The sequence below is a fragment of the Tarenaya hassleriana genome, unplaced genomic scaffold (assembly GCF_000463585.1).
Source record: "Tarenaya hassleriana unplaced genomic scaffold, ASM46358v1 Cleome3, whole genome shotgun sequence".
NCBI classification, from domain to species: Eukaryota; Viridiplantae; Streptophyta; class Magnoliopsida; order Brassicales; family Cleomaceae; genus Tarenaya; species Tarenaya hassleriana.
Window position 1 is genome coordinate 3,684,116 of NW_010966177.1, and position 19,079 is coordinate 3,703,194.

At 39.1% G+C, this 19,079-nt stretch overlaps 4 protein-coding genes across 6 annotated transcripts; 1 reads left to right on the forward strand and 3 right to left on the reverse strand.

The window, feature by feature from the left end:
- The first annotated feature begins 255 nt into the window (after nucleotides 1-255).
- Nucleotides 256-7,118, forward strand: LOC104819148. Of its 2 annotated transcripts, XM_010549078.2 has the most exons (5): nucleotides 256-1,035; nucleotides 1,378-2,235; nucleotides 2,561-3,715; nucleotides 3,910-6,395; nucleotides 6,506-7,118. In XM_010549078.2, exons 1-5 carry the CDS (start codon nucleotides 855-857, stop codon nucleotides 6,512-6,514), a joined length of 4,689 nt encoding a protein of 1,562 aa, XP_010547380.1. In that variant the 5' UTR covers nucleotides 256-854; the 3' UTR covers nucleotides 6,515-7,118. The 2 variants fall into 2 exon arrangements, with proteins under 2 accessions (XP_010547380.1, XP_010547379.1); XM_010549077.2 differs by having other exon boundaries at nucleotides 257-1,035; nucleotides 3,910-7,118.
- Nucleotides 7,119-7,911: 793 nt separating this feature from the next.
- LOC104819149 lies at nucleotides 7,912-10,521 on the reverse strand. 2 transcript variants are annotated; one of them, XM_010549080.2, is made up of 5 exons: nucleotides 10,345-10,521; nucleotides 9,553-9,631; nucleotides 9,270-9,429; nucleotides 8,899-9,177; nucleotides 7,912-8,724 (listed from the first exon to the last, which is right to left on the reverse strand). In XM_010549080.2, the coding sequence occupies exons 3-5, from the start codon at nucleotides 9,402-9,404 to the stop codon at nucleotides 8,107-8,109; spliced, it is 1,032 nt and encodes a 343-aa protein (XP_010547382.1). In that variant the 5' UTR covers nucleotides 9,405-9,429; nucleotides 9,553-9,631; nucleotides 10,345-10,521; the 3' UTR covers nucleotides 7,912-8,106. The 2 variants fall into 2 exon arrangements, with proteins under 2 accessions (XP_010547382.1, XP_010547381.1); XM_010549079.2 differs by lacking the exon at nucleotides 9,553-9,631.
- An 884-nt stretch (nucleotides 10,522-11,405) lies between these two features.
- On the reverse strand, nucleotides 11,406-13,008 carry LOC104819150 (alpha-taxilin-like). The gene is made up of 6 exons (XM_010549081.1): nucleotides 12,922-13,008; nucleotides 12,559-12,625; nucleotides 12,287-12,469; nucleotides 12,097-12,153; nucleotides 11,909-12,004; nucleotides 11,406-11,808 (listed from the first exon to the last, which is right to left on the reverse strand). Coding segments are annotated over exons 1-6 (543 nt in total). The 5' UTR covers nucleotides 12,924-13,008; the 3' UTR covers nucleotides 11,406-11,670.
- A 270-nt stretch (nucleotides 13,009-13,278) lies between these two features.
- LOC104819151 (alpha-taxilin-like) lies at nucleotides 13,279-17,276 on the reverse strand. The gene is made up of 12 exons (XM_010549083.1): nucleotides 17,158-17,276; nucleotides 16,331-16,691; nucleotides 16,140-16,225; nucleotides 15,570-15,678; nucleotides 15,376-15,443; nucleotides 15,162-15,239; nucleotides 14,795-14,859; nucleotides 14,432-14,498; nucleotides 14,160-14,342; nucleotides 13,970-14,026; nucleotides 13,782-13,877; nucleotides 13,279-13,681 (listed from the first exon to the last, which is right to left on the reverse strand). The coding sequence occupies exons 2-12, from the start codon at nucleotides 16,671-16,673 to the stop codon at nucleotides 13,544-13,546; spliced, it is 1,290 nt and encodes a 429-aa protein (XP_010547385.1). The 5' UTR covers nucleotides 16,674-16,691; nucleotides 17,158-17,276; the 3' UTR covers nucleotides 13,279-13,543.
- Between the last annotated feature and the right edge of the window lie 1,803 nt (nucleotides 17,277-19,079).

Genomic DNA, 19,079 nt, shown 5'->3' on the forward strand with positions numbered 1-19,079 from the left:
ATTTTTAGCCGACTCGTTGTAAATATCACAGAAACTAAGGGCAATTTCGGATCCGAAGTAAAAAGAGACACTAGGTGGGGAAATAAAAAGGCAAAGGCAAATTGTCGAAAAAGTACAGATAAGACATATATATAATTTCAATATTATATCATATTTCTGTATAACAAAAATGGAAAAATTATTGCTTTTTCTCGGACGCGAAAGTTGGATCGAAATATAGTTCAATGAGCCGTTGAGGTCCGGAATAAGTCTCCATTCTCTCTCCTCGTCATTCTCTCTCTGGGTTCCCCTTGTTCCTTATCGTCTCACCTTGGCTCGCAGTAGCAGATTTCCCTGCAAACAACCCTAAGAGTCTAAGACCGAGAAAACGCTAGAAAATCTCTCTCTTTTCCCTTTTACCTTGAGAAGGAAAATTCCAATACGCCGATCATCGATCCTCTTCCGCCGATAGTCGTTCTGCTTATTTCCGTGGGTTATCTTCTTCGATCCTGGCGAACTGACTCAGATCTGTCACTGCTCTGGCCGTCGTAGGTTCCGACGACGGTTTCCTTTAGATTCTTCTGTTTTTTCGTGGTTTCTACATCGTTGAGCACCACAGAATTGTCGCGGCGTTGATTGCGTATGAGTTGGTGAAAACCTAGGATTCGAAATCTCTCTTATTTAGTTTTCTTAGTTTATTTCCGAAGGATTGGCTCTGGTTTTAGCGATTCGTTGGGTTTTTTTTACTCATAGAGGAGGTGAATTTGACTGGCGGCTGTATCTGGATTTGGGAGAAAGCATTGGGCATAGGGCCAACTGGGTTTTTGTACCCGGAGCGCGTTGGGGATGCCCACGTGATTGGATTGAAAAGTTTGATGCCGCCTGAATCACTGCCTTGGGATCGGAAGGACGACTTCAGGGAGAAGAAGCACGAGAGGCCTGAGTCGTTCGGTTCCAACCCTAGATGGAGAAACTCATCCGCAGCGTCGTATTCACCTCATTACGGGTCACGTGACTTCCCTCGTTGGGGATCTCCCGATTTCCGTAGACCTCCTTGTAAGTTCCTTAAAAGCTTTGGGTTCCTCTTACTTTTCTCCATTACCGTTTCAATCATCTACTTGCTGTCCAATATGGGCAACTAGACATAGGTTTATGTTTGGTCTGATATGAAATGGGAATGGGTTCCTGTAGATGTTCATAGATCTGAGGATTCTATAGATATTGCGGAAGCAGGAAACTTTTATTTTTCTATCTGTCTGTAGCTTTTTTATTCAATCAAAGTTATACTGGACTTTGCAATAGTTTCTTAGAATATCATGCATGCTGATTGAGATTATGTGCTTGTGCGAATGTCCCTAAGATTCTCCTCGAAATTGTGGTTTCTTGTGTTATGTCCAGATAGTGGTAAGCAGGGCAGCTGGGAACAGTTTGAAGAAACATCTAGTCATGGGTGTGCAGCCTCTCGTTCAGGTGGCCGGACATTTGGGAATGTGACATATCAGTCATCAGTCTCACGAGGAGATTTTAGGCACTGCCGAAACATTAGGGATAATAGGGGTTCTTTTGTGCAGAGAGACTGGAAACCCCATGCTTGGGTTGCAAATAACGGTGCAACAAATGCATTTGGCAGACCTTTTGATATGATCACTGATCAAAGATTGGCCGAGAACATACCTCCTTGTCCTGCCTCTCAGTCTGACACAATGAAAACATGGGATCAATTCAGAGACAAGCAAGATAACAAAGTCAGTGGCAACAATGGATTGAACGCAGGACAAAAGTGTGAGTTAGAAACATCTCTGAGCTCAGTGGACTGGAAGCCTTTGAAATGGACCCGTTCTGGAAGTTTGTGTTCAAGAAGTTCAGGGTTTAGCAATTCGAGCAGTTCAAAAAGTTTAGGGGCTGTAGATTCTAGTGAGATGAAGGATGAGAATCTGCGTAGTAGTGCCACTCTTCTTCAGTCACCTCCTGGAAATGCTACTCCATGTGTAGCATCTGCCGTTTCATCAGATGAGGCTATTTCCAGAAAGAAACCTCGACTTGGTTGGGGTGAGGGACTGGCTAAGTATGAGAAACGAAAAGTTGATGGTCCTGATGTGAATGTACAGAAGGATGGACCTACATTATCCACTAATAGTTCAGAAGCTGCACCTTCGCTTGTTTCAAGTTTGGTTGATAAGAGCCCCAGAATTCTGGGATTTACAGACTGTGCATCTCCGGCAACTCCTTCCTCTATTGCTTGCAGTTCCTCACCAAGTAATTACCTTTTTATTTTTTATTTTTTGGCCTGGCTATCAGGTTTCTATGATTGCGGTAATCTTTTATTTCTATTACAATAGAAGATAGGCCTTGCTATCATTTTGTTTGATTGCCGTTATTCTTATGTTAGTCCCATTTCATCCCTCTTTTCCTGTGTAAGCATGAGTAGGGCGTCTTATGCATTATCAGTGACATAACATGGCAATAAATTTTGATAAAGCACTTTTTCATTTGTTTCTCGTTTTGCCATCTTATTCACACACACACACACACACATATGTCATTATAAATAATTAATAAAATTACTTTTAAATCATTTCAGGTGCAGATGACAACTTGTATAGAAAGGCAGCTAATGCTAACAGTGAGCCCAATAACATGTCTGGTTTACCTAGTCTGGGAGTTTGGAACCAACTTGAGGGTTTCTCTTTCAACTTAGAAAATTTGGATGACGTTTCAATGGCTAATTTGTCTTCTTCTTTGAATTGGTTGCTTCACTTGGCTGATCCTGGTTCAGTAGATTGTTGCTTCGCGAGCTCTACTGCAATGAGCAGATTGCTTTTCTGGAAAGGTGATGTTTTAAAGACATTGGAGGTGGCTGAGTCTGAAATTGATTTGCTTGAGAATGAACTTAAAAGGATAAAATCAGAATCTGGCGATTTCAGCCTTTGCCCAGCTTCATCAAGCTCGCTAGCTGTTGATGTCAATACAAATTTATCTAAGGAGCTAGAAGCTGTTTCTACTTTCATCCTTCGACCTGCTCCTTTGCAACTCACTTGCTCTGCTGATGAAGTAGTGGATAAAACACCAACAGGTTGCAGTGGTTTGGAAGAGCATCCTGCTAATGGTAAGGCTGAAGATCTTGATAGTCCAGGAACTGCAACATCCAAGTTACTTGAACCTTTATCCTTGGCAAACAGCTTGCTTGTCTCAAAATTTGAGTTTTTTGTTGAAGATTCTGGGAATTCCATCAAAAACCAGTCTCAAGATCTACTGCTCTCTTGTAATGAATCCTGTTTAGCTGGTAATGATGACGTCAATGCACCTCTAAATAGTGAAAACATCGAACTTGCTTCTGGTGGCAGCAGGTCGGATGATGGAGATGATATACAATGTAAAAATATAATGTTATGTAATAAGGAATCTGCTAGGCAAGCATCTGAGGTATTAATTAAGTTATTGCCTGGAGACTTTAGGTCTGATAATGCTCTGGATTTATCTGACATTGTTGGCTCGCCAGATAGTGTCCTAGTTAGACAAAGAATTACTGCTAGGAGAAGGATGATGCGATTTAAGGAGAAAGTTTTGGCAATTAAGTTTAAAGCCTTTCTAAATGCATGGAGAAAAGACATGCACCAGTTATCAATGAGAAGATGCCGTCCAAGATCCCAGAAAAAAGTTGATTCTGGCTTGCGGATGATAAATGGAGGCTATACAAAAAACCGTACTCACAGTCGCTCACGGTTGTCTTCACCAGGTACAGTATTCTAACTGTGGCACGATATATAATCTGTTACACTTTTTCCATTTTTCATACATAACTTGTTACTAGTTTTTATGTCCATTTTATGGATCCCTATGTCTGCTTGGTGTTTCCGTCACCAGTAATGTTTCTCGAAGTTGATTATTGATTACTGACTACTTTTTCCGTCTCATGTCCTATCTCAACAGGAAATTTGTGCCAAATCTCCTTTCCTGAGATGGTTAGCCTCACAAGTGAGATACTTTCAAACTCCCCACAAAGACCATACAGAAATGTTCTGAAAATGCCCGAAATAATTTTGGAAGATAAGGAGAAGATTTTTTCTAGGTTTATCTCTACAAATGGATTGATTGAAGATCCATGTGCTGTGGAAAAGGAAAGAGCTAGGATGAATCCTTGGACCAAAGAAGAGGAAGAAATCTTTGTGGAGAAGTTTGCTACCTATGGGAAGGATTTTAGAAGAATTGCTTCTTTTCTTGATCACAAGACCACTGCAGACTGTATCGAGTTTTACTACAAGAATCACAAGTCAGATTGCTTTAAGAAAATAAAAAAGTGTGGCAATAATAAGCAGGAGAAGTGTGCTGCTAATACCTATTTGGTAACATCGAGCAAAAAGTGGAACCGTGATACGAATGCCGTGTCTCTCAATATTTTGGGTGCAGTTTCTGCTATGGCAGCTCATGCTGATTGCAAAACTGCTTCTGGATCAAGATTTTCTGTTAGGATCACTTCGGGCAAGCGCATTGAGTCAAAGATGTCCCAAGCTGATGATTGTATAGAAAGGTCAAGTAGTTTTGATCTACCTGAGAAAGAATCTTTTGCTGCTGATATCCTGGCTGGTTTTTGTGGTTCATTGTCTTCGGAGGCCATGAGTTCTTGCATAACTAGTTGTGTTGATCCTGGGGAGATCTGCAGAGACTGGAAGTTCCAGAGAATGGATTCTAGCAGAAAGAGGTGTTCAGTGTCTGATATTACGCAGACTGCTAATGATGATACATGCTCAGATGATAGCTGTGGGGAAACAGATTCTGGTGATTGGACTGATGAGGAAAGGTCTTTGTTTATGCATGCTTTGTCTTTGTATGGTAAGGATTTCGCTAGCATATCGCGATGCATCAGAACCAAGTCCCGGGAAAAATGCAGGATTTTCTTTAGTAAAGCTCGGAAGCGTCTTGGATTGGACTCGATACTTTTGCCTAGAAATGTTGGTTCATCTGTTAGTGATGATGCAGATGGTGATGGAAGTGACTCAGAAGATGCTTGTGTTTTGGGAACTAGCTCAGCCATCTGCAATGATGTTGTGGATGCTAAGAGGGATGAGGACTTATCAGGCTCTCCTTTCAAGATAAATCAGGACGCTTGTCTGTTGGGCCCTGTGAAATTGGAAACTGACCTGAATATGTCTGAGGTGGAGGATGTACGGGGAATTCTGGATAGAAGTATTCACCTGGACACGTTTGGGGTGGATGATAAACACCAGGGACACCATGGAGTTGCCAATGAATCTGTGAATGGAAACTGTGTTAAGATCCAAGCTCAGCCTGATCAACAGGCACAGGAAGATACTGTGCTATCGACTGATGCTGAGAAGAGTATGGATTCAGCTAGTCAATACCATGCATCTTCTTGTGCAGTCGCATCTTTTGCACCTTGCTCTTCTTTGAGTGATGAGTTACCGGCAAGTGACATTGTTAAGGTCACCATGGAGACGAGGAAGGAGGATTCAGTGCTAGATAAAAGTGTTATGTCGATAACTAATTTGAACGAAGATGCATGTGGAAAACATGATGGCCGTAATTTTGTCCAAGATAGCCTTGTGAATAATGCTAATGCAACAAATAATCAGGAAGCAGATACAAGTTCTTTCTCGGGCTTCAACAATTTCGATTGCCAACCCCAAGTTTCTGTCCAAAGAAGGCTACATATCCCTTCATTGCAAGAGCAGGCGACTATTTCTGTAAAGCTTGAGTCACCTGGTCATGCCATTTTAGCAGCTCTCGACAAACCTGGTAATGATGTCAGTTTGACAACTAATGTTGAGAAGGCTAAGCCGGATCATGAATTTGTTGGCCGATGTCACCACCTCCAAAATGTTGCAGCACCACACGTTCCTACGTCCCATATACTCAGTGACCATGCATTGCGTATTTCAACAAAGAAAGAAATGGATTCTGATGTTTACTGGGGACAGGTTCGTGAAGTTCAGATGAATCTGAAATCAGATGCTGGAATCGGTAATGAATGTGTTGCCCAAGGTTTCTCTTTACGGAAGTGTAACGGTCTGATAAATGAGCAGAAAGTATTATCTCTGGAGCAGAAATCTGGTACGGATAAGTCATGCAAGAATGGTGATGTTAAATTATTCGGCAAGATACTTACACCACATGAGAATGAAGGTAAGGGTTTGGGCCTTGACTCCAAGCAAAGTGGTAAACCACCTACCCTAAATTTTGCTGTCCAGAAATCTGCAGATGGACAGCCGGCTAATGTGGGACGTGATAAAGTTGATTACAGTGGGCATGAAAATGTACCAATCAGGAGTTACGGGTTCTGGGACGGTACCAGAATACAGACAGGGTTATCATCTTTGCCCGACTCAGCAATCTTGTTGGCAAAGTACCCGGCAGCCTTTGCCAACTACTCTGCATCCTCTTCCGCGAAGGAGCAGCAGGTATCACATTCTCTCGCCAAGAATTATGAACATAACCTGAACGGAGTCTCGATTTATCCAGCGAGAGAAACGTATGGTAGTGACAGGGTTCTGGTTTCTCACATGTTTAGGAACCATGACGGTAATAGAACACAACCCTTCTCTCTCGGGAGGGACAGAGTGTTCTCCGAGGTGCAGAGACGGAATAGGTTTGAGGCAGCCTCGGGAAAAGGAATGGTAGGGATGACAACTGCAGACCCTACAGGGGGAGTTTCAGATCCGGTTGCTGCCATTAAAATGCACTATGTGAAAGCCGAGCAGTACATGGCATGGCATGGGAACGGGAACGTCGGGGCGGGTAAAGAGCCGTGGAAGCGGAATGGGGATATAGGCAGATAGTGTTTGGTCCCCAAAAGAGTTAGAGTTGTTTGCTTTGGGGCAGGACTTTTGTACAATAGTGTTGTTTCGTTTTTGTATTACGGGGAAATGAGAATAGAGGAGAGGAGCTCTTGAAGGTTGTTTTTAGATTCTCAGTTTCTTTCTTTAGCCTTTTACTTGTTTGGTTCCTCAGTTTCTTTTTGGTCTTTTACTTGTTTGGTTCCTGTGTTGTTGTAGGCTCCTCTCTCTCTCTCTCTCTCTCTCTCTCTCTCTCTCTCTCTCTCTCTCTCTCTCTGTAATGTTGACGCAAGCTCTGTATTTGTTGTATTTGAAGAAATTTCAGAAGAAAAATCTTTGGATGCTTCTTGGGGAAAATTTTCCTTTTTTATACATTTCTGATAATATTTATCATTCTATGTTTTACTTTTATTCTTGTGATTTAATAATTTATTCATTTTTATTTTAAAAAAAATCTATCGATACCTAAATTAATAAAAACGTGAAAATGTTTAAGTCAACAATTTTATGAAAGCTTTGTACAAAATGATTATTTTACATAAAACACCATCGATGTTTTGTATCAGTATATAATACAAAGGACACCCATACATGTATGTATGTATGTATGTATATATATATATGCGTGCGTGTGTGTCTGTTTGTGTTATTTATAATTTAAATGGATATATTTTTTTTTGGGTAACCGGGTGTCCTGGGCCGAGGCCCAGACTAATCCCGGGACCGGGAGCCAGCCATGTGCTTTGAATTATGCGCTCCCTCCCCAATCTGGGATTCGAACTCGGGGCAGGACAGACGCTTTGCGCCCCCGTTTCACCGGTTGAACTACCCAGGTTGGGTTAAAATGGATATATTTATATGTATATATTATGTTTGAGTTGACAAGATTACTATCTAAATATACGTGGCAAGCACAACATATTTTATATGACACATTATAGTGGTTTGGTTGTTTATAATAAGTTTCCAAATTTCTGTTGTAATGGAAATATAATATACATTTAATCGAATTAATTCGCATATGTATTACTTATCTTTTTTTATAGGTACAAATATATGAACGAAAATGAACTTTTTAGTTTAGATATTAAAAAAATATTAATTTTCGATTTTTTTTGGCGATTTTTATTTAGTTCAGGTGTTAATTAATTTTTTTTATTAGATATGCATAAAGACATGCAAAACCACAACAAATGCAGTGTTTTTACATTTCAATACAACAAAAGGGCTTTTCTTATTCTGTTTCTCTCAACCATGGAAAGATTACAATACTAAAGCCGAAACGAAAAAAAAAAAGAACATGCATATTGGCTCAACGATGAGGGGGAAAAATCATTTAGCAGACCACATCGGCTGCCGACGAAGAACTAGCAATGGTTTCGAGGGACATCGGGTTCCATTTCAAGGCGTTGGAGCTGCAGTTTCCGTCTGAAACTCCGACAACTTGCAGGTCAGTAGTTCCCACTGTCAGTTTCTTCTTCTCGGTCACCGACCTGAGCCGTTGCCTCTCTGCCCTTGATCCTATCACTTGCCCCAACACCGACGCTGCTATGGTAAACGCCATTGCAGTTTTCGGCATCAATACCGACTTCCTCAGTATAGCTATGAATGGAACAGCTGCATGTACGGCCACAAACCAGGACGGTGAGAACTTTTCCGTGTGCTCTCTCCATACGCCTAGAGGCACGTTCAGTGCCATGCCCATCATTCCGATGACAAGTATTTTGGCTGGCAAGGGCTGCGGTCTGAGGTTCTTTGCGAAAGCGGTCTTTGAAAGGGCCGCTCGGGCTGTGACTATTGCCGGTGGGCAACTCAGTTTCATGCCTGGAGGAGGCTGCAAAACCTTTGCAACAAGCGGTAGCACCCCACTGACAGCTCGGTATGACTTTGCGATAGGGCAGTTTCCTGTTTGAAGCCATTCGTTGCTCATAGATTCGTGGTTTGAGTTACCACCCTGAAAGAGCAACAAGAGATATAAGCTAAGATGCTTAAATGAAAGCAGGAAAAGCTTTCTTCCACTGAGAAATTAAGGGGCAAAGAGCTGTCAATATAAGCTTTTTCCTTAGAACTTTCTTCAGTTTCCCCCACTGCCTAGAAAAACATACGGAGCAAGGACATAATCTTTTACCTTGGAAGAGGAATCCTTCTTCTTGGATGATTCTGATATTTTCTTTTGCTTTTTCCACATCTCAGAAAATGCATCAAAACCAAAGGGTCCTCCAGGTCCAAATGATGAAAGACTAATTGTTGCTGCCTTTGCAGCAAGAGGATGGAATACAGGAGGGGAAAGCACAGGCTTCTCTGTCTCCGACGAGAGCGGGACTACTCCATCACGCCCATGGAAAAGCCTAAAGGCCATATCAAAATTAGGTCCATCTTCAAAAATTGGCCCTTTCCCTGTTCGTACCTGAAGAAATGAAAGTCAGAACTCACAAGTCAATTAGCAGGAGATAATGCAGTTGATGAATTGGATCAGTGGCAAGTCAAACGATTACTTACAGGCATGGGAAGAGGAAGGGATGAAGAAAACGAGAAATTAGTGGGCTCATTGATGTTCCTCAAGAATGGGCACCGGAGAATGTCCAGTTGAGAAGGCGTAGGATCTTCATTCAGGCCTCCAAAAGTATAATCCATTGCGGTGGTTGATCGAAACAGAAACCTATTCACAACAAAAGGTCACACAGAGAAACACAAAGTTGTGTCAAAACAATCCCGAAAAAACTCCACAGAAACTAAACCTCAGACCGCTAAAATCCGAGGTCAACTTCAAACCCGAAATCACCTTAACACCCAATAACACGTTCCTGCATCCCAACATAGATGTGATCCGAATCCTACCGATTATTATCATTCGCAAAGATCTGTGCCATGATTGATAAAGACTTAGCATAAGCATCTGTTCAGAAAAGCTGTCTGCTCAAAGAACATCCTACCCGGTTCCAGATCCCTTAATACCTATATGTCACAGAATTCACAAGGCACAATGAAGGACCTAAAACCTAATTATTTTGTTTGGTATCTAATACCATGCACCCAGAAGAAAAAGGGAACAAATACCAAAATTTGGTACAAAATTTTTACATTTACAGCTCTCTCCATTTGTTCTGAATCAAAAGTCACAGAATCAAAGAATCACAGCTCACTCCATCTATTCTGGGATCATCATAAAGCATGATCATAACTGCAAAAATCTTAAATCAATCACGCACACGAAGCATACACAGACAAGCCCATCAAAACTAAGGACCGATAAGATCAAGTCTAACGAACCCAGAAGGAAAATCACAGAGGCGAGAGCCAAAAAAAATGAAATTCATGAAAATAAACACGATGATTTCATATGAAAACGACAGAGAGATATACAATACAACCCAGATTTTACCCACAAACAAAAAACAAAGAAGAGAGAACAATATGCCCTAGAGTCAATCCCAACGCAGGTAATACATCAGATCGTACAAAACCAAACATCTAAGAAATCGAGAAAAGAACAGACAATCGCGAATCATACAACATACCGATCAAGAAACCAAAAAAAAAAAAAGGAGTGAAGAACGGCAGAGATCGAGGATACCTTGAGAACAAAGGCAGAGAGAAATATGGTGAAAAGGTTCAGAGAGAGAGAGAGAGAGGGGAGTAGATGAGAATGTGAAGAGGATGGGAAATGATTTTGGCTTGTTTATGACAACTGGGGAATTTAGTCGAACAGGTTAGCTACCGTCGTGGTCGCCACGCGCTTCTCCCTTTGCCTCTCTGGTCAGAGAGAGCGGGCGTCTTCCTTTGACAATGTGATCTTTTATTTTTATTTTTATTTTAAAATTTTAAATTGAACACCAATAATTGTCAAACAAATCGTCAAAGCTTTTACTTTGCATATTCTTCTCTTCCGTGCTCCCTTTTCCTATTGGGTAAACCGTAAATTAAAGGAGATCATTCACCTCCAAACTCTACCAATACGATTTTTAAATTATCGATTTCAAGTTATGAATATTTCGGCATAAACTATATTGTATATGATTATTTTAAAATCAAACCGAATTGATTTTCAAAAATTGTAATAGAAAGATTTTTTTACAAAATAAATATTTTTAATAAAAGCTAAATTTGACGGAATTTTAATCAATTGAATGTATATAATTATTAAATTACAGTAACCTAAAATAATTGAGCCAAAAAAATCAAGTATCACGTGGGCATTCTAGAAGACCCATTAAGAGACGGAAACCTCAACCTACTTTGATGTAAATGGAACGATGGATGCCGTCATTCTATTTCTACGTTTGGATTTAAACCGGAATGAAAGTACGATTTACATATATTTTTTACCACTATACCATCCAAATTTGGGTTATATTTTCAATAATTTATAGCGGCACGGAAAGAAAATATCAAACAGTTTCAACTTCTATTCCTATAGATGAAGTTTCTTAGTTAATGCACCAGAAGACGAAGAAAATGTCATCATTGATTTTTTTATTTCTTAAAAATGATAATATTTATCCAATTAGCTATTGATTTTCTACTGAAGTTTTATAATTGGGGAAAAGAACACACGCATCCAACCAACGGGTTTTCATGTTTCGAAACTGTCATCCACGCGATGTATCTATCTGTGTAGAAAGATATATATATATATATAGCTAATGGCAGAGAATCCCGGCCACGATAGATACGATACCTTTCATTTACTACCATAAAAAAAAGGCCTTTCGGCGACTGGGAAAAAGCTTCCCGTTGAGCTGTTTCTGAATCTTTGAATTATCACCGTTACCCCTTGTCTGTTTTCTCAAACCATGGTTTAGATAGAGACGGAGACATTTCAAGGACATCATCCGACAAAACTGACCGGGGAGAGGGAGAAAAGCCCGCCTTAGCTTTAGAGGTGGAATGGAGACCGGATCTACTCCGCCTCAGGTTGAGGCGTGCCGCAACCTGTACTTTCTTTCTGCTTCCTTTCCGCTTGAAGGGATCGGCAGAGTGACTCAAGCTTCTCTTTCTGGTTCTTTGTCTTTTCCAACTGTTTCTTCAATCTTTCACGCTGATCAATCAAACGAAAGAGCGCTTGGCTGTAAACTTGGGCATGCGTATAATCGATAGAGCAACCCATGCATTGGTGAATCATCAACTTTTCTTCTTACCTCTTCAACGAGTTCAATCAGAGTAACATCCGACTTCTCACATTTGCTCTTCAAGAATGCGTTTTCTTTTCTAAGCTCTTTGATGGATTTTGACATCTATCCGAAAAAAACATCAAGGATCCACCAGTTAGATCTAAACAAGCTATACAGATTCTGGGTCATGGATGAAAGAGTAAGACATAATCTACCTTCTCGATCTCTTGTTTAAATGTTTCAAACACCTCATTGCTCTTCACCAAAGCATCCTGCATCGTCGTCACATTTGATTTTGTTATTTGCCACACAACATCACCAGAAGTACTAAACCGATATTATATATTCCTCAATCGAGAAGATGACAAAGAAGTCACCGGCATCATAATGAGGAACACAACAGACCTGGAACTGCTGGAATTTTTCTCCGTCTGCCGTAAGTTGCAACCGCAAATTTTTCTCAGTTGCCAAGAGCTGTGAGACCTGTTCCGCATACACTTTCATCTCAGATTTTTCGTGGATCAGTTTTTCCTCGTGCTGTTTGATTTTTACTTCGGCAATCTGTAGCTCAAGTGTTTTCTGCTTCAACTGTTCAGTCAAAAGATAGGACATCAAAACTAAGGCAAAATTTGCATTTTGGCAAGCTGCCTGGAAGCCACTTGGAAAAACAACCATACTTTTGTTTCATATTGCTGTTCCGAACGGGTATATTGATCAGCTAGCTGCGTCAATTTTGTCCTCAACCTGAACATTCAGGAACATAAAAAAAATTATAAAACACTCGAAAACACTGAAGGTTCTAGATACGTTAGCACAACAGAAGCTAAGCTCTTTTAAGCTTGTACCATTACAGATAACAATTACATAATGTCATGAATCGTTCAAAAAGCAGACTCTAAGAAACCTCGAGGACGTGCACTCGAATTCATGTTGATCAACTCACTCCAAATATAAATGTACTTATAAATTAAAGGTGACCTGTCGTGCGTCGTCGAAAATAAAAGAAAGGAAAAGTTATAATCGAGCTCCCTTTGACTTACATCTCATTTTCCTTCAGCTGTGAGAGACATTCATTCTTCTGTTCGTCCAGCCTAACGCTTACATCCTACAATCAAAGAAAAAATTGGTAAGGTAGAAAATAGTGTAGAGAAAGATTAGGAATTAAAGGTTTCGAGGAAAACAAAATTTGCTTTTAACAGGTATCTCTAAAGTTTGAAGGAAAAATAGAAGAAATCTAGAACTAGACTGCATTCAGGATTTACTCGCTTAGTAACGTAGTATGAAGAAACATAGAACAGTTTGGACCTCCTTGAACAAGACGAAACCAACGGGTTTTCATGTTTCGAAACTGTCATCCACGCGATGTATCTATCTGTGTAGAAAGATATATATATATATATAGCTAATGGCAGAGAATCCCGGCCACGATAGATACGATACCTTTCATTTACTACCATAAAAAAAAGGCCTTTCGGCGACTGGGAAAAAGCTTCCCGTTGAGCTGTTTCTGAATCTTTGAATTATCACCGTTACCCCTTGTCTGTTTTCTCAAACCATGGTTTAGATAGAGACGGAGACATTTCAAGGACATCATCCGACAAAACTGACCGGGGAGAGGGAGAAAAGCCCGCCTTAGCTTTAGAGGTGGAATGGAGACCGGATCTACTCCGCCTCAGGTTGAGGCGTGCCGCAACCTGTACTTTCTTTCTGCTTCCTTTCCGCTTGAAGGGATCGGCAGAGTGACTCAAGCTTCTCTTTCTGGTTCTTTGTCTTTTCCAACTGTTTCTTCAATCTTTCACGCTGATCAATCAAACGAAAGAGCGCTTGGCTGTAAACTTGGGCATGCGTATAATCGATAGAGCAACCCATGCATTGGTGAATCATCAACTTTTCTTCTTACCTCTTCAACGAGTTCAATCAGAGTAACATCCGACTTCTCACATTTGCTCTTCAAGAATGCGTTTTCTTTTCTAAGCTCTTTGATGGATTTTGACATCTATCCGAAAAAAACATCAAGGATCCACCAGTTAGATCTAAACAAGCTATACAGATTCTGGGTCATGGATGAAAGAGTAAGACATAATCTACCTTCTCGATCTCTTGTTTAAATGTTTCAAACACCTCATTGCTCTTCACCAAAGCATCCTGCATCGTCGTCACATTTGATTTTGTTATTTGCCACACAACATCACCAGAAGTACTAAACCGATATTATATATTCCTCAATCGAGAAGATGACAAAGAAGTCACCGGCATCATAATGAGGAACACAACAGACCTGGAACTGCTGGAATTTTTCTCCGTCTGCCGTAAGTTGCAACCGCAAATTTTTCTCAGTTGCCAAGAGCTGTGAGACCTGTTCCGCATACACTTTCATCTCAGATTTTTCGTGGATCAGTTTTTCCTCGTGCTGTTTGATTTTTACTTCGGCAATCTGTAGCTCAAGTGTTTTCTGCTTCAACTGTTCAGTCAAAAGATAGGACATCAAAACTAAGGCAAAATTTGCATTTTGGCAAGCTGCCTGGAAGCCACTTGGAAAAACAACCATACTTTTGTTTCATATTGCTGTTCCGAACGGGTATATTGATCAGCTAGCTGCGTCAATTTTGTCCTCAACCTGAACATTCAGGAACATAAAAAAAATTATAAAACACTCGAAAACACTGAAGGTTCTAGATACGTTAGCACAACAGAAGCTAAGCTCTTTTAAGCTTGTACCATTACAGATAACAATTACATAATGTCATGAATCGTTCAAAAAGCAGACTCTAAGAAACCTCGAGGACGTGCACTCGAATTCATGTTGATCAACTCACTCCAAATATAAATGTACTTATAAATTAAAGGTGACCTGTCGTGCGTCGTCGAAAATAAAAGAAAGGAAAAGTTATAATCGAGCTCCCTTTGACTTACATCTCATTTTCCTTCAGCTGTGAGAGACATTCATTCTTCTGTTCGTCCAGCCTAACGCTTACATCCTACAATCAAAGAAAAAATTGGTAAGGTAGAAAATAGTGTAGAGAAAGATTAGGAATTAAAGGTTTCGAGGAAAACAAAATTTGCTTTTAACAGGTATCTCTAAAGTTTGAAGGAAAAATAGAAGAAATCTAGAACTAGACTGCATTCAGGATTTACTCGCTTAGTAACGTAGTATGAAGAAACATAGAACAGTTTGGACCTCCTTGAACAAGACGATACAGGAAGCACTACAGTCTTGCTCCTCATGCAGAAAAGATAGAAGGCCTTAACATATTCCACATTGAAAGAAGTGCTAAATTACCTTTATTGCATCCTGGAATTTCGTTGATAATTCGAGTCTTAAGCTTTGTCCCTCAGTTGACACATGTTTGCATTCGTCCTGACAGATTACAAAGAACAACCGACCGGTGTATAAAACAAGTAAAGGTTAGTTTCCCAAAGGAGAACAAAAAATTGCTTGTTTAGCTTTCTAGAAGACACAATGTAAAGCGCAGACTAAGCAAAAAAGACCATACCATCAACATTTTGTTCTGGCGTTGCAACTCCCTACACAGTGATTCGAGCTTTTCCCGAACAGCAATAGCTACACAAGAAAAAATGGAAAAGGAAAAAAGGGAACTTATGGCCAGCCATCGTTGCAGATGACAAGTAATTTATCGACTTAAAAATGATTACAGGGATGCAAAAGCAACAGCTGATTTCCAATTACCAGAATCTCGCTCGGATAGGACTTGTTGGTACTTCAGCATGAATTCCAGAAATTCTTTTTCTGTTTTGAAGGTATTCTTTGAACCCTTACGCTTTGTCTCAGTTGCTTCCTGCATTTCATGCTAGCAGAAGTCAAAAGAAGCATCTCCTACAACTAATTCATATTTTGTTCTCAAAAGGAACAATCAACAGAGAAGACATTCAATGATACACACAAAAATAGTAAGCTCAACTGAAATTCAAAATTTCAAAAGATGTCCTATTATCCTGACTAGAGTTACATAATTACATTCTAAATAAAGATATTGGCATGTAAAAGACATGCACAACTATTCTCGGGTTTAAAGCCTTCTTTTCATCTGACATCTGCAACTTAGGTACAACATAGATGACATGGCAGTTTATTTTTGTATGAAACCAAGATGCCGAAGTACATGAAAAGGTAAAATCCAGAGAATTTGATCACCGTTATCGGATTATAAGTTCAGTCAACCAACAAGTGTGAGACCTACTCCATTTAATGTGAAAAGGAACAAGAGAAACATGTGCGAAACCTTAACCCAATACTAACTTGTTTTCTGGGTTTGACTGAATCCATTGTCTCGGATGAAGCCTCTTCTTTCGACAAGGGTGGACTTGCATCTGGTCCTTGCGATACTAAGTCATCAACAAAGAAGACAGGGGTTAGAATATGAGCACCAAATGCATACAACAGGGAGAAAGAAAACAAACCCAGGAACGAAAATTTGTTAGTTCTCTCACATGTTTGGCAATTCGATTGAACAGGAGGATCTTCTTTCGGCTCTACGTTGAGCTTGGTCAACACCTTAATCAGGTCCTCTGCCCCATCGTTACCATCAGTTTCACACAATGGAACAGGAAAAGTCCTCGGTTTCTCTGTTTTCTCAGACGCACAACTAGGGTCTGCGTCACTCGGAATCTCACGAGTTTTTGTATCAGAGTCGGTGATACAATCTTCTTCCTTAGCCCCATTAATATGCTTCTCCTGCTGCCGAGTATTGGACGGTTCCACAGCACCATCCACAAATCCATCGGGCAGGGAATCAACTTCGGGAAGCATATTTGACTGCTGTGTTGTCTCCATTTCACCAAAATCCCGAATCTATGCAGTGTACATATAATCGAAAAAAAGCCCAATGTCACATAGGATGAAGAACATAACTACATAATGTTGCTGAATTAAGTGGAGACAGAGAAAGCCAGAAGAAATCAAGCAAAATCTCGAAGCGCAGTTTCTATGCAATGGCCACTTGGCCAAGTCCTAGAAACTAACTGGAACTTCCCCATCCTAGGAAATCGGACAGAAAAGCCTAATTCTCACAGTATTAAGCAGACAAATGAAAACTATCGACAAAGTTTCTTCTCTATTCCAAAATTGAAAATTCTTAGTAGACAAACGGAAAGATATATGAAAATGGAACCCCAGAATAAAACCCTAAAAGAACCAAAGGGGCAATGGGTTTCTCAGACAAATCCATAATTCCTCGCGGACAAAGCTGGGCAGAAACCAAAAGGTTTTCCTTCTGTAGGTGTGGGAAAGAACCGAGAGAGAGAGAGGGCGTGAATACATGAGAATCGGAAAGATAAGGCGGCGGCGGCGGCGGCGGTGGAGAGCTCGTCAGCTATGAGATCGGAAGTAATTTTCGGGCGAGCCGAAGATTTCAGATTTTGATTAACCTTAGGAGGAGCATTTCGGATCCTAAAAGTAAGTGGGGATGATTTCGGGTATTTTGGACGTATATGGTATTATAATTAGAAGTTAAATCCAATATTTAGGATTTAATTATTTTTTAATCATTATTTTGTAGTTGGATTGTTTCAGTTTTTTTAAATATATATCCATTTATTTCTATTTCGATGTTAAAATTGAATTCAATTACAATTAAATTGAATTATAATCAATATCATTTATACACAGAATTCGATTCATATAAAATATCAAATATACATTACTAAAATATAAATTTAGTGAGTGCATAGGAATAGGATACATTTAAACAAATCATTTGAAGAAGGATTTTGTTGGTATAACATTTAGAGAAAATTAATAATGATTCAAAGAAAATTGTTTGATATGCTAGCGCGAGTGCAAAGGACACAGGGAAAGCTGCTTGCTGAACTGGAGGCTTCAAGAGACTCCCAACGGAACTAAGGCTTCGGGCGTGTTTTTGGTCATCTTCATGTTTTGGTCTCAGCGGAGCGAATCAGAGTTCCTTTGATGGTAGAATAGTAATATTCCGTGGACGTGACGTGAGGAGTAAACCGAAGAAAACCGGATTCCGGTCTGGTTTAGCCTCAACCGTCGAATTGTACTCTGTTTTATTCTTCTTCGAAGAACTCTCCAAGAATTCTGGAATTTATAGTAGACTAATAAAGAGCCCAAGTATTTTTTTTTATGATAACTAAAATTTCTCAAATCTTTATCCCGACTACATCTCTCAAAATCTGAAACCAGTCTGTATATCGTAAATGCAGTAAATGCAGATCTCTGTTCCCAATCCACGGCTCGAACATGAAATTTGGGACAAGAGCACATTTACACTTTTTAACCAATTACACGGTTCGGTTACCGTCTCTTGAGTGAACGCATGTATTTGGTTGTGAATAGGGTCAAATTTTTTTGTCTTGAACACGTAATTGTACGAATCTGTGGTCGTTTGAATTTATATGAGATTGAAATTCGAATAGATTAATTATAATTGTAATTATTGATATCAGATTTCAAGTTCAAATTTATAAAGATAATATCCATCTCAAATAAATATGAAATAGCAAAATATATCAACGATAGGATTTGTTGTAAGAAACTGAGAGCTCTCGGTAAAGAATAAGGGAAACATAGTTTCACAACAAATTACAACATTCGGTAAGCACATATTTTAAAATGATTTTTCTATTTTTTTTTTATAAACGGAATCACATTTTTATGGGTTATAATATTTATCAAGTAAATTATTAGACATAGAAAAGTAATGGGCCTTGGTTTTTTTATATATATATAATGTACATAAAACAAGGCCCATTAGTTTCTCTGTTAATAATTTACTTGATAAATATTAAAACCCATAAAAATGTGATCAAACCTTCTATTAGCTTTGTTGCAATAATAAATATTAGGAGAAAGAAAAACCTTCAATTTTAAAATATATCTATTTAAAATCTGAATTAACTATAAATTTAAATAACCATATATTTTAAAAACCATAAAAATTCTTAATTTTTTAAAATATCCATTTATTATGTCATTCATTTATAAATCCAAATAAAGCATACTAATCTTATAAAAAAAACATCTAAAAATATAATTTTTTATTAAATTATCATGTCATAAATATATCACAACATAACTATAATTAATATTATGAAACAAGATTATTATACATACAATCATATATAATTGAGAGAGTTAAGATGTTTTTCATGAATTTAATATTTGAATATTGGAATCAATTCGACGTAAATTACAAATATATATATATATATATATATA